Source organism: Drosophila mauritiana, chromosome 2R (genome assembly GCF_004382145.1).
Source record: "Drosophila mauritiana strain mau12 chromosome 2R, ASM438214v1, whole genome shotgun sequence".
Lineage (NCBI taxonomy): Eukaryota > Metazoa > Arthropoda > Insecta > Diptera > Drosophilidae > Drosophila > Drosophila mauritiana.
This window is the reverse complement of record NC_046668.1, coordinates 14,870,975-14,882,563: the sequence shown is the minus strand read 5'-3', so window position 1 is coordinate 14,882,563 and position 11,589 is coordinate 14,870,975. Positions and strand designations below refer to the sequence as shown.

Below are 11,589 nucleotides of genomic sequence, written 5' to 3'. Positions count from 1 at the left end.
GTATACAAATGAGCGCGCCAGAAGGATGTTGAGGATGGCGAGGGACATGGCCATTGCCATTGCCATGGTTATATGTTCGACTGTATGTAGCCATGGCGGTGAATCTGGATCCGGATTGTGGATGTGGCCAAAGGGTATGGGCGTGTTGGCGACATTACGCGATTTCACGCATGATTTCAAATTAATGACAGCCGAACGGCGGAGCGCTCAGTGTACACACACCTTTAAGCCAGCGAAACGAGGGTAGCGAACTTTAAAAATGTCCAGCCGCACAGGATGTTTAATTTCCTAAATGCATAAATCTCACTAGTACGCACAACAAGCGCCAAATCTAAATCTAATGCGGTTAACGCTTTTTGCCGTGTGCGTGCAGCATCCGAAAATCATAAACAAACTTCAAAGGTGGACAATGGCCAAAAAGACGGGGCCCAAAAGCGTTTTGCAGCTTATTACGCACGATAGCCAGTTAACTGGTTAAACTGGCAACCCGGCAACCGCAGCAATTCAGCTCCACGGGACCTGATGGCTCCGTGGGTGGTGCGATTCGTTACGGACTGAGGCCTCCAGTCGACTTTTGGGCCAACACCCCCATCCCATCCCATCCCAGCCCAAAAAACACACGTAACGCGTTCGTTGCCATTTCCATTTCCGTTTTTTGTCCTCAATAGCAGCAAATGCCCCGCAAAACACACGTAACTTTGCTGGCCTCGTCCTCGTCCTGGGCGGAAGATCCTTTTACAATCGAACACTCACCTTCGGCTCGGTTATTTGTTTGCTTTGGCCACAGAATATTGCCAATTGTTGCAGCATCGATATTGATGCAAATTTATTGCCGTCTGCCTTTTGTGCGGCTTTTCAGATTAAAAGAGATTCTAAAACTGATTTGGGACTTAAGCATAAATTCTTGAGCTAGAATTGATTACAAGAAGCTGCTTTAAAGTTATGGCATTGAAAAACAAATTTAATAACACTGAAAGGCATTGTCATTTCAATCGCAAAATTACGAAATACACAAGAATTTTAGGGGTATATTTAATAGTTTAAAGTTAAATAGTTGTGCTGGCACTGGGACATGTGTTCTGTTTAGGACATGTATTTCGCGTCGTATAAAATGGTTCTGAAAATCCACTCGGTGAAGCTTAGAACGTTTGTGAAGACGGTAACCCCATCACAATACTTGGGCCCACGGCTAACAATCCCCACTTGAGCGTAGACGTTTCTTCCATTGTGCTCCACCTCCATTCCAAGTGGGCTGCCAGAGTCCCCGACGCAGGCAAATGAATCGCTACTTCCGGCACAGATGTGGGTATGATCGACGAAAAATCCGTGCTGGTCGTGGCAGGTTCCCCGATTGATCTGGGTGAGATTGGCGGTTTGGAGTACATGGCTAACAGGCTCAGTTTCGGTCACACCCCAGCCGGTAAGAGTGAATTCTTTAACAGAATCCACAAACCGATACCATTCGTGGAATTTTTCAGGCATTACCAAGCATATTGGACGAATGGCACCTGCAAAATATAATTATTTCCCAATTTATTGGCAGAACTTTAAGCTAAAGAGTCTATTACCTGTATATTCAACTGACTGATTCAGTTTCAGTAATGCTAAATCATAGGCTGCAATCGACCTATAACTGGGGTGCGTGTAGATCCTAGTTACCATGTATTCCCTGTACTTCGGGGCACAGACGTCATTAATGCAATCCCATTGTCTGGTCAAATCATACTCTCCCAGTCGAACCATTCTAAAGTCGTAAAACGACAATCATTAATACACCATATATATTTCAAAAAGCTCTCGGGAATACCAACAAGTTTTTGGGAGTGGGCATCACACAATGCGCAGCGGTGAGCACGAATTCTGAAAGAATTTTTTATTTTGTCTGAATTTATTTAATAATATTTAATATTAGCACACACCTCTCGTAATAAGTGAACCGCCGCACACGAACTGCAAGTGATTGTGCAGAAAAGCCATCCATGGTGTTGAGCTTAGCACAGCATCCTGTCCGCCTAAGATGCGCATTTGAAACGCTTTTTGGCCACAATTGGGTTCAAGTAAAAAGGTGAGTCCATAGGGAAGTTGGTTGGCAATAATAAATGAAACCAGTAAGCACGGCATGTACTTCATCTTCAGGCTCGACATTGCAACTGAGAGAAGATTTAGCTTCAAAGTAATTCCACGTTCTTATCAGTTGTTTCGGCTGCTCAGTGGGTTTTTTAATGATCCATTATCAGTGACCATTATAAGAAATGTAGATTCATGGAATTTTTATACCCTTGCAGAGGGTATAAAGCTATCGCTTGAAACTCTATAAAAGCCTTCTTTCTACTGACTTCTACTGAAGTTCCCGAGTATATACATTTTTTTAATTATTTATTTATTTCTCTTTATTTAGGAAGTTAGTTTCGATTGTTTCCTTTCTCAATACCCGCTATTCGAGATTATGGTTCGATGGATCCAATTCGAGTAGCTCAAAATATTCGTGAATACAGAAACACCTTGAAAGGGTTGCCGAAGATGGCTAACGATTCCGAATTGAAAGAAACGCTTGGCGTAATTATAATCCACCATGATTCCCAGCGGACCTCCAGAATCGCCCTTGCCCACATAATGTTTACTTTCGCCAGCACAAATGTGGGTACGATCAACCATGTATCCAAACCGGTAGCGACATGTGAATCGATCGATTTGGGGGATTCTTGTCAGTTGCAGCTTGTCGCTCACTTCGGATGCATTGGTGGCACCCCAGCCGGTTATAATAAAGTATTTGATGGTGTCCAGATATCCCTGCCAGTTTGGATTCAGCATCAAGCAAATCGGACGTATGCTATCTAAGGTAATTAAGTAATTAGTCATACCGTTTAGGGGCATAGTCAAGGGATTTACCTGTGTATGCAACATATCGGTTGAGTTTTGCCAGCGCTATATCGTAATAGTGTGCTGTTCTGTATAGCGGATGGATCAACTTTTGCGTAATCATAAACTCTAAATGTTGGTCCGCACATTCAACCTCATTGCAATCAACTTTCTGACTAGCATCGTTCTCGCCCAATCGAACTAAGCTTTAATAATATTATTAGGTATTAATAATTAAATTTTCCATATTAAGATATTACTTACACCTTAGCATTCGTATCTCTAAAACAATGGGCAGCAGTCAACACAAACCCTAAAAATCGAAAAAAACTTATTAAATCGATGGATTCAATAACTTACTTTAGTTTACTTATTTCTATATTCTGGATTCAAAAACTTGCCTCCAGTTGAATAATTTCTACACTCTGGTACTTACAATGATTGAGAAGCGAGCCACCACAAATGAATTTGGAGTTAACATGCAAATAGGCCACCCATGGATGGAGCATCAACGGACTATCTCTGCCGCCAGTTATCCGGTAGGTGTATTTCGAAAGGCCGCAATCCCATTCCAGAAGATACGAATATCCTATAGATATTCGGTGTCCCAGGATAAGAAAAGCCAGCAGTACAGGAATAAGCGTTTGTTTCATCTCGAAGCTGTCGAATGCAACTGACCAATGATTGCAATGCTGTAAATAAAATTCTGCAGTAAAAACGATTCACTTATCAGAAATATACTTATGAGTAAACTCTGATTGTGAGTCAAAGGTTTTAATGGAAGCATATTCGTACTAACGTTATACACTTATAGCTGCAAATATCTTTTTATATTTATAGAGTGTGTTGTAATTTATGTAATAACTTACTATTTAATGTGTAAAAATGATTATCATTCAAATGTGCCATGTGCAATTTGGTTCTTCCAGCATTTTGGCAGTGCGAGCATAAATTTGAGCAATTAATTATAATCTACATTAGCTTTCGCTTTAATAAATTGTGTGACCACGCAAATGTTCTGTGGTTTACTCCAATGAAGTCTGGCTTTCTTCGGTTCGAGGTGGTGGTGGGTGAATAGGCATGGAATTCTCAGAAGGCTCGTAAATTTGCCGAATGCATAAATCACGCAATTGAATTCTAATTTTTCGACTTCTGCAGACACAACAGAACAATGTATTCAAGCTTGTGTGCTGTGGCGGACTGGGATAGGAAATGCATTCCGAGTCTGAATCAATCATTATTTTTAATGCACAAATGGGAGCAATTACAGTCAGTTTGGGCCAGACAAAAGAATGTCTCACTTGATTTATCGAGGTTTGGCCAACGTTTGTTGACCATGCATCTTGTTTATCATGTGCGAAGTCGCTGCTTTGAATACTGGCTACAGATTGTGGCTTGTGTACTTATTCCCAGTGCCGGTGAAAGCGAAAGTGTGCAGTGGAAAAAATAATAATAATATGGTTTTCATTAAAATAATTCATTAATACACATATGCCTCTTAATACATTTTTTGCAAGAGTTACATTTTTCATGAAAGCTATCTATATAAAGATATGATATTAGAATGATATCTATCCAAATAATATCTAAAAGGTTTATATATTTGGCCAGATTTTTCGGCTGTGTAATAGTTTGTGCGGTCCAAATAGTTGATGAGACTGGTGACAGTTGACAATTAGCACCTGGCACACCCCCGCCGCCAAAGCCATTGGTAAATATTGTACCCACAAAAGTATAAAAAGCTTGGCCGCTACCAAAACTCTAAGAGTCTCATAATGACTTTCTCCACCTCCGTGTCGGTTATTCTTTTCATCTCGGCAATCAGTTGCTGGGCAACAGCTTTTGGCGGCTTGCGAGAAGATCTCAAGGATTTCGTAGCCTTGGTTCCCCGTCGCAGAATTGGTTATATATCCGCCAGATACTATATCTTCGATCCCAAGTTTCGCCAGGCAGTGGAGTTTGTGCGCAGCGATGAGTTCATAGCCACTTGGCAGCAAGTTCGTGCCGCTCCGGATTTTGTGAATATTATTAACTATGTGAGCGATTACGGGTCGGGCTACGATATTACCACACTGGTGGACAGCTTGCCAACTCGTTTGCGAGCCTATCAGCTGTCGCGCACTGTACCCGTGGAACTGATGCTGCGACGCGATTTGACCACCTTCCTTTGGGAGGTTATGCATAGTTTGCCCAGGACCAGAATCTATTCCTTGATAGCACAGAAGTCGAAACAGAGCCCTGAATTCGCCAAACTCTACAAGGCTTTGAGGGATAAGGAGTTCAGGGAGCTGGTGCAGCGGGCCAGAGTAAGTATTTTAAATGTATCCTGTCGAGTATTTCTAACGCTCCTCTTTATCTCAGCTTTCCAGAGATCTCCAGGATCCTATAAAAAAGTTGAGTCAGAAGAGCATCAACGTGGATGAAATACTTCAAATCGTGTTTGAGGTAATCAGTTGGGGTCCCAAGACTTCCTAGGTTCGGTTGATTTGACTATTAAAACATGTTCTTGAAATTTTGCAATAATTCTTGAAATATTAGGATTGTTTTATTTTATAAAATAAGTAATTTTAAAAATCTTTTGAAAATGAACTATTGGTTTTTTTTTTACTAATATGTTACTGTGTGGTTCATGGAAATATGTGTAAATATATATTATATTGTATTTTTATATTATTTCTTACATTTTAGTCTCCTATTTAAAACTTCGTACCATTTTCCTTGTGTAAATAGACAATTGCAAAATCATCATATAGACATGACCTTTGGGACTTAGCTGCAACCTCTTCACGTGATGTGCAGTCAGTACAATGTCGAAAATCAGCAAAAGGGAAAATCCTTGTCGTCATATGCTGGCACACACGCACAATATGCCATCATTAGTGCAACAGGAATCCAGGTCGTTTCACGATGACAAAAATCTGGTGAATCTTCTGGTGGGGTGGCAATGCATCTTGCTGACGCAATTTGCAGAGAATGCCTCATTGATTCGGCTTTTGGGCCCAGTTATGGACTGATATCGGATGCCTAAAAGTCCCACTGACAAGTCGGTGATAAATTTCAGCAGAATGAGGACTTTATGCTGTCGTGTTTGCTGCATAATTTGTCGACATCGACATAGTTTTTATGGCTGGCAGTTGCAAGTTTATTTGCCACAAAATGCGGCCATATAAGCGTTGCCAAGTTTATTTCGAATGAACCAAATTGCGCCCGCCATCGCTGTTTGCTGTTGTTGCCGTTGATGTTGCAGCCATTGCTGCTGAATATGCAACAAAAGTTGTTGCACTCGCAACGCCCACAACACACACCCACACACACACACATATGGCCAGCTGGAAAGCCAAGCGAAGCCAAGCCGATCCGGCACGGCCCACATCATTTTGCAGCAGTTTTTGGCTGACAGAGATGCAGAGGCGGCGAATGGGAACGAATGCGATGCCTCAGCTGGCATTTGGCCCCCTGCGGCTCCTATTTGCTGCTCTTGCTGCTCCTCGTGCTCCCCCTCCTACTTCCGCTGCTCCTCCTGCTGCTTTTGCTGTTTCCCCATTTTGCTTGACATTAATTTTATGCCATGTTGCTGGCGTGCCAGCGGTCCAAAACGCGCTTAAATTGTCGCATTTGTCTTGCCGTTTTAAGTTGGCTGTTGCTGCTACTGCTGCTACTGCTGCTGCTGCTGCTGCTCTTGCTGCATTGCATAAACTTTTGTGTAATCCTTTCAATTTGTTGCATACTTTTAGGCGGAAATTAAAATAACAAGCTCTACGTGGCGGCAACTACACGGGCAAGAAAAACGAGCGGCTTTCTTATTTGCTTGTTAAACATGTATATAACATGTCGTTATTAATATTATTTTTTAAGCATTTATTACATTATTGAAAACATTATAATATACATACATAGAGAGTGAGAGTTACAAAGTGAACAAAGATACTTTAAATCTCCTTTTTCTAGCAACTACTATGACTGCAATTGTTTTCAGTGCATTGACTTGGTTAGTTACTGGCTTGGCATTTGTTGGGAAACTAGTTCTACACGTGTTATACAGTGCACTCTAGTATATCAATTAGTAACCTAGACAATGTTGTCCCACTTCTGCTAGTGGTGCCCTGGCTCTTCGACTCACTCCCTTCCCTACCTTCCCGATGTCCAGCCCTTAGACATGCTCCTCAAAATGCATTCATACAACTGGAATTTATGCTACGAATTTTGGAAATGAATTTTGCAAAATAGTTAAATTGAATTTTATGCTACGAGGCTCTTGTTATGCCAACTCCATGCTGCTGCTGCTGCTGTTGCTGCTGCTGCTGTTGTTGTCATTCGGCATCAAGTAAAAGTAAATAATTGCTGCTTAAAATGCTCGTCAGGAGTACCGCTCGCTGCTACCTCATTCGTATTTTGTTTTCATGCTTGGCCAACAGCCCTTTGGCCTTTTTTTCGGGTGGCCAGAATTTTGAGTGGCAGCAGCAGTAGCAGCAGCAGCAGGAGTGGTCGATTTGTTTTTTTGCTCCTTGGGCGGCAGACTCGTTACCGCCTTAACTGCAATATCAGTTACAGGAGTCAGTGCTGGCGTTCTCTATTTCAAAGCATCCTTATGGCACCCACAAAAAACCCCCAGCACCCAGCCATCCCATAACCCGATTCCATCCTGTTCACTGGCTGCCGGTTATATTTCGACCAGATTGTCTGTATTTGCGGTTTGTGCGTACGTGACATGGATGTTCGTTCGACTGGGATGCCTGCTTGCTTAACAATTAGTTTTAAAACGCTGCAGGACATATCCAGTTCTTGTACTCCGACTCGTCCTGGTACTCATTAGAGCTGGGGGTTACATCTACTCCCTGCAGAGCCCGCGGCGTAATCCTTCGGCCAAATAAAGCTTCCCACTCCAAACCAAGCGTCAAAAGTGCACGAAAAAAACTGCCAGCGAAATTGGCAAAAAAAAAAGGAAGAATAAAAATCAACAACAACAATCAATGTTGTCCCGTAATCAATTAACGATTTAACGTTCGTCTAGGGCTGGTCAACTGGTCACTCTGCGCCGTCAGCATTTGGCGCCCCGTTTCCCAGCCGCCCCATTTCCGCCCCCCCACTGATAGGTTTTGTTTGTGTATGGGGTCGAAGGTTGGGGGTCATGTTGACAGGGGCTGCATGGACACGTCATCGTGGCTGCGTTTTGGGGGGAAACTCGCGCTTGTCTTTGTGTATGCAAGTGCACTGAAACAAAATAAATTCTAAGTTTCAATTCTTTTTTCAAATACCTATTAAGTAAAAACATAATAAGGATACTTCTACTTTACCGATTTTGTGTGTACCCTAGCATAGGGCATATTGATTCCAGTCCTATTCTGTATACAACATATTCGTCTTTGAAATTAGATTCAAAATATACATATTTCAAAAGATTATTACCTATGCTCATGACTTCTAAGTTAGTATTTTTCTCAGTGTGTAAGCTGAGCATAGTGACAGGGCTGTCATCTCGCTGGCAGATCCTCTTAGCTCGTCCACCCACGGAATTGGGCGAATTGAAGGCAACCCCAAGCGAAATTCGATAATCTGCAAATGGCAATCTCATTCTTGATTGCCAGCGTACCACTTCCATTTGAAACAATTATTCGGGGGCGTTGGCAACCCTGCGCCGCCTGCAAAAGTATTTGTTGGGGGCTAATGTGATTACTCCTGTCATTATTTCGTCGCTACATCCGTCTCTTCAATGGATCCGCACCCCGTAAAACCCCAGCCCGCTGCCATTAAATTGACCACCGACCGGTTGTCTACCCAGCCCCATATCATTCTGTATATCAACGTACACACATTCGTCGGTTTGTGCGTGTCTGTGTGCATTTAACTGCACGTTTTCGAACTTTGAACCGCGCTCCATTCCGAAAGTCCATCCGTCCGTCCGTCGAGCTCGTACTTCCATCCATTCGTTTCCTGGTGACTGCGGGGTCTGGGGTTTGATTGGTTATTGACTTTTAACAGAAAAATTGATGTAATGCAATTAGTTTTACAGCTAAACCGTTTGATGATTGCACAACAAAAACAAAAAGCCAAGCGTTGTGCTAAACGAGCACTTTACAGCCAACAAGAGCTGTTTAATGAAACTGGCTGTTGGGGAGCTCCGTTGGTTGGGGATGTGTTTGTGGACACCGCACATATAGCAGTGTATCTTTGCATGCTGTGTTTGTCCGTGGTGAATCATAGAAGTCCAGGGGTGAGCAGGAATTTCATTTCATTGGATAAGCTTAAAGATAGTATACTAAGATGAGAGATTGAGCAGGACCTTTAGTTTATCTAGTATGTTTATAGAAGACAGCCTTCTTAGCCACATTAGCTCAGGAATGCATCACTACTTCGTCTAATTTTGATGATTTATGCTCTCTATCTGCCTTTCTAGCTTCCATTTCCATCTCAAATCCCACCATCTGCCTTGCAATTAAACCTTCGCAGCTGAAATCAGCTAAATGCTTTACTATTCCCTAAAAACTACAACTTTCCTGCATGTTCGAATTTCACGATAATATTAATTAAGCCGAGGGCGGCTATCAATTACACGCGTGTTCCAAAAATTAAACCATAACGCGAAAATTGTGCGAGCAACAATAAGAACAAGATGAAAAGCTGGAAAATAACAGCGGCTACAATGGCAACAAACCCCAATCGAAATGCCAGTACATATGCGGCCAAATGAAGTGAAACATGAGCAAAAAGGGAGGCAATAAGGGTAGTTGAAATTTATTACACTTGTATGAAACAAAGCGTAAAATTTTTGCTGCTTAATTGAAAAATATAAATTGTTGGCCCACACACACACATACACACGGCCACATGCGTGGGAAAATGAGCGTGTGTGTGTGCGGGCCGGAAGTGAAGTCAAAAGCAGAACAACAACATTAATAACGCTGCCAACGGAAATAATAAAAGCCATTTTAACGATGACGCCGAAAATGAAATAAAGTCGAATCGCACAAAAAATATACATAAAATGGCTCAATATTGTGGCAGTGCCAGTCATAACTGTAACTGTTAAATGGCCTTAGTGGGCTACCGAACTTCCAGCTTCAGCCAATTACTTTCTTTTCAGCCGGAAAAGCGAAAGTCTGGCCAGAAGTAATAACATAAGTTAATCCCACGCAGTTAGTTTATTTTGTTGGTTTTTTTTCTTACGAAGGAAATAAACGAAATCAATCGCTGACCAATTAATTACCAATTATCAACAAAGTCAAATCAAACTACATCGCTTAAGGCTTAAATAGTGAAAGTATCTTATAGGTCAGGTCCCACCTTGATCTTTAGCTCGAAATCATCATTCATTCCCCTCAGTTCAGTAATTTACAAGCGGAAAAACGACAATCAATGCGGGTCAATATTTGCCAGTTGTAAACAGAAACACCAATACAAAAAAAAAAGGGAAAAATCACACATGGCCACGACCAAAAGGCAAAAGAAACCGGCAAAAAGTCAAGTGCAAACAACAGGATAAAAAAAATGTCCGGAAAATCGAGCGACGGGGGGCCGAAGAAAATGCGACATGCAGGTAGCATAAATGGGTAAAAAAAAAAAAACACACACACACACACATACAAACACAAGCACAATTATCACGACGTCCGCTGGGGGATCCTTTGATGATGAGCTTCCTGCACATCAAAAGCCAAAAATAGAGCAGCCAAAGCGTTCGCAAAAGGCCAGCGGGTCGAACAGGTGAGTTTCAGCTTCGGACGGGGCAAAAAGGATTCAAAATGGGTAAAAACGTAACGAACAAACAACGTGCCCCCGATGTCAGCCGCACAAATTCCGTTTCTCTATGCGAATGGGGGTGCTCCTGTGGGCCGCCTGATTGAAGCTGCTCCTCTGATGGAAGCCACCAGACATTTGGGCACCCACAGAATCCCCCCGAAATAGCCCAGAAAAAAGCAAAATGAACACAAACATAGGTAGAAAGGCAAATACGCCTTGACTCTCGGTCAGATATTCTGATTTGTTTGAGTTTCTACTTTTCGAGCTTAACAAATTAAGCGCTCAATCTGTAGGCCACCAAATCCAGACGGGCAAAAGCCCTGGTAAAAAGAAAATCAAAGAGAAAACTAAAGGCCGGCCGGCAGGCAAAGTTATCAGCCAATGAAAAGGGACACACCGAAAGTAGCTGTGTAAAGGACTAACAGGAGTAACAATACTAACAGCAGGAACTAATCACCCCATCTACAGTACACACTGCGCCATAACAAACTGTTTGCAAATCCATAACGAAACACAGTAGTGGCACGCAAAGAAAAAAGTTAACTTTCTTAAGCAATTTAGGCAAAAATCAAATGACTTACTAAATTCTTAAGCTATATTTTATTTATCCGATGAGATACTTTTAACATATTATTTGAAATACTTTATATACTTATACCATACTTGTTGAAGAGTACTGATTTCTTATTTATTTTAAAACATTTTTAGATTTAACATAATTAATTATATTTTTTGTTGCTGTGCAAGTGTGTTTATTCGGAATGCTGAAATCGCTGCATTTTATGTGACAGTAGCAGCGGCGGCGGCAGCGATTGAAGCCAACTCTTCGTTAGTTCTGTTTATTGTGGAGCCGCCACCAAGCACCACCCACAGCAAACCACCCAACCACCCACTGGGACTTGCGTGCGGCACCTGCGTGTGCCGTCGACGTTTTCCATTTGTTTGCATTCCGTATGCGCGAAGGTGTGTGCGTGTGTGTGTGTGTGTGTTGTT

General features: G+C 42.1%; 3 protein-coding genes across 3 annotated transcripts; 1 reads left to right on the top strand and 2 right to left on the bottom strand.

Annotated features, from left to right (window-relative positions):
• Window positions 1–1,000: 1,000 nt before the first annotated feature.
• On the bottom strand, window positions 1,001–2,168 carry LOC117136350 (chymotrypsin-like protease CTRL-1). The gene is made up of 4 exons (XM_033297216.1): window positions 1,920–2,168; window positions 1,812–1,860; window positions 1,569–1,744; window positions 1,001–1,508 (listed from the first exon to the last, which is right to left on the bottom strand). Exons 1-4 carry the CDS (start codon window positions 2,143–2,145, stop codon window positions 1,084–1,086), a joined length of 876 nt encoding a protein of 291 aa, XP_033153107.1. The 5' UTR covers window positions 2,146–2,168; the 3' UTR covers window positions 1,001–1,083.
• Window positions 2,169–2,375: 207 nt separating this feature from the next.
• Window positions 2,376–3,527, bottom strand: LOC117136351 (serine protease grass). The gene is made up of 4 exons (XM_033297217.1): window positions 3,296–3,527; window positions 3,124–3,172; window positions 2,890–3,065; window positions 2,376–2,834 (listed from the first exon to the last, which is right to left on the bottom strand). The coding sequence occupies exons 1-4, from the start codon at window positions 3,510–3,512 to the stop codon at window positions 2,425–2,427; spliced, it is 852 nt and encodes a 283-aa protein (XP_033153108.1). The 5' UTR covers window positions 3,513–3,527; the 3' UTR covers window positions 2,376–2,424.
• A 1,107-nt stretch (window positions 3,528–4,634) lies between these two features.
• On the top strand, window positions 4,635–5,334 carry LOC117136352 (protein G12). Its single transcript, XM_033297218.1, has 2 exons — window positions 4,635–5,165; window positions 5,221–5,334. The coding sequence occupies exons 1-2, from the start codon at window positions 4,635–4,637 to the stop codon at window positions 5,332–5,334; spliced, it is 645 nt and encodes a 214-aa protein (XP_033153109.1).
• Window positions 5,335–11,589: the final 6,255 nt, after the last annotated feature.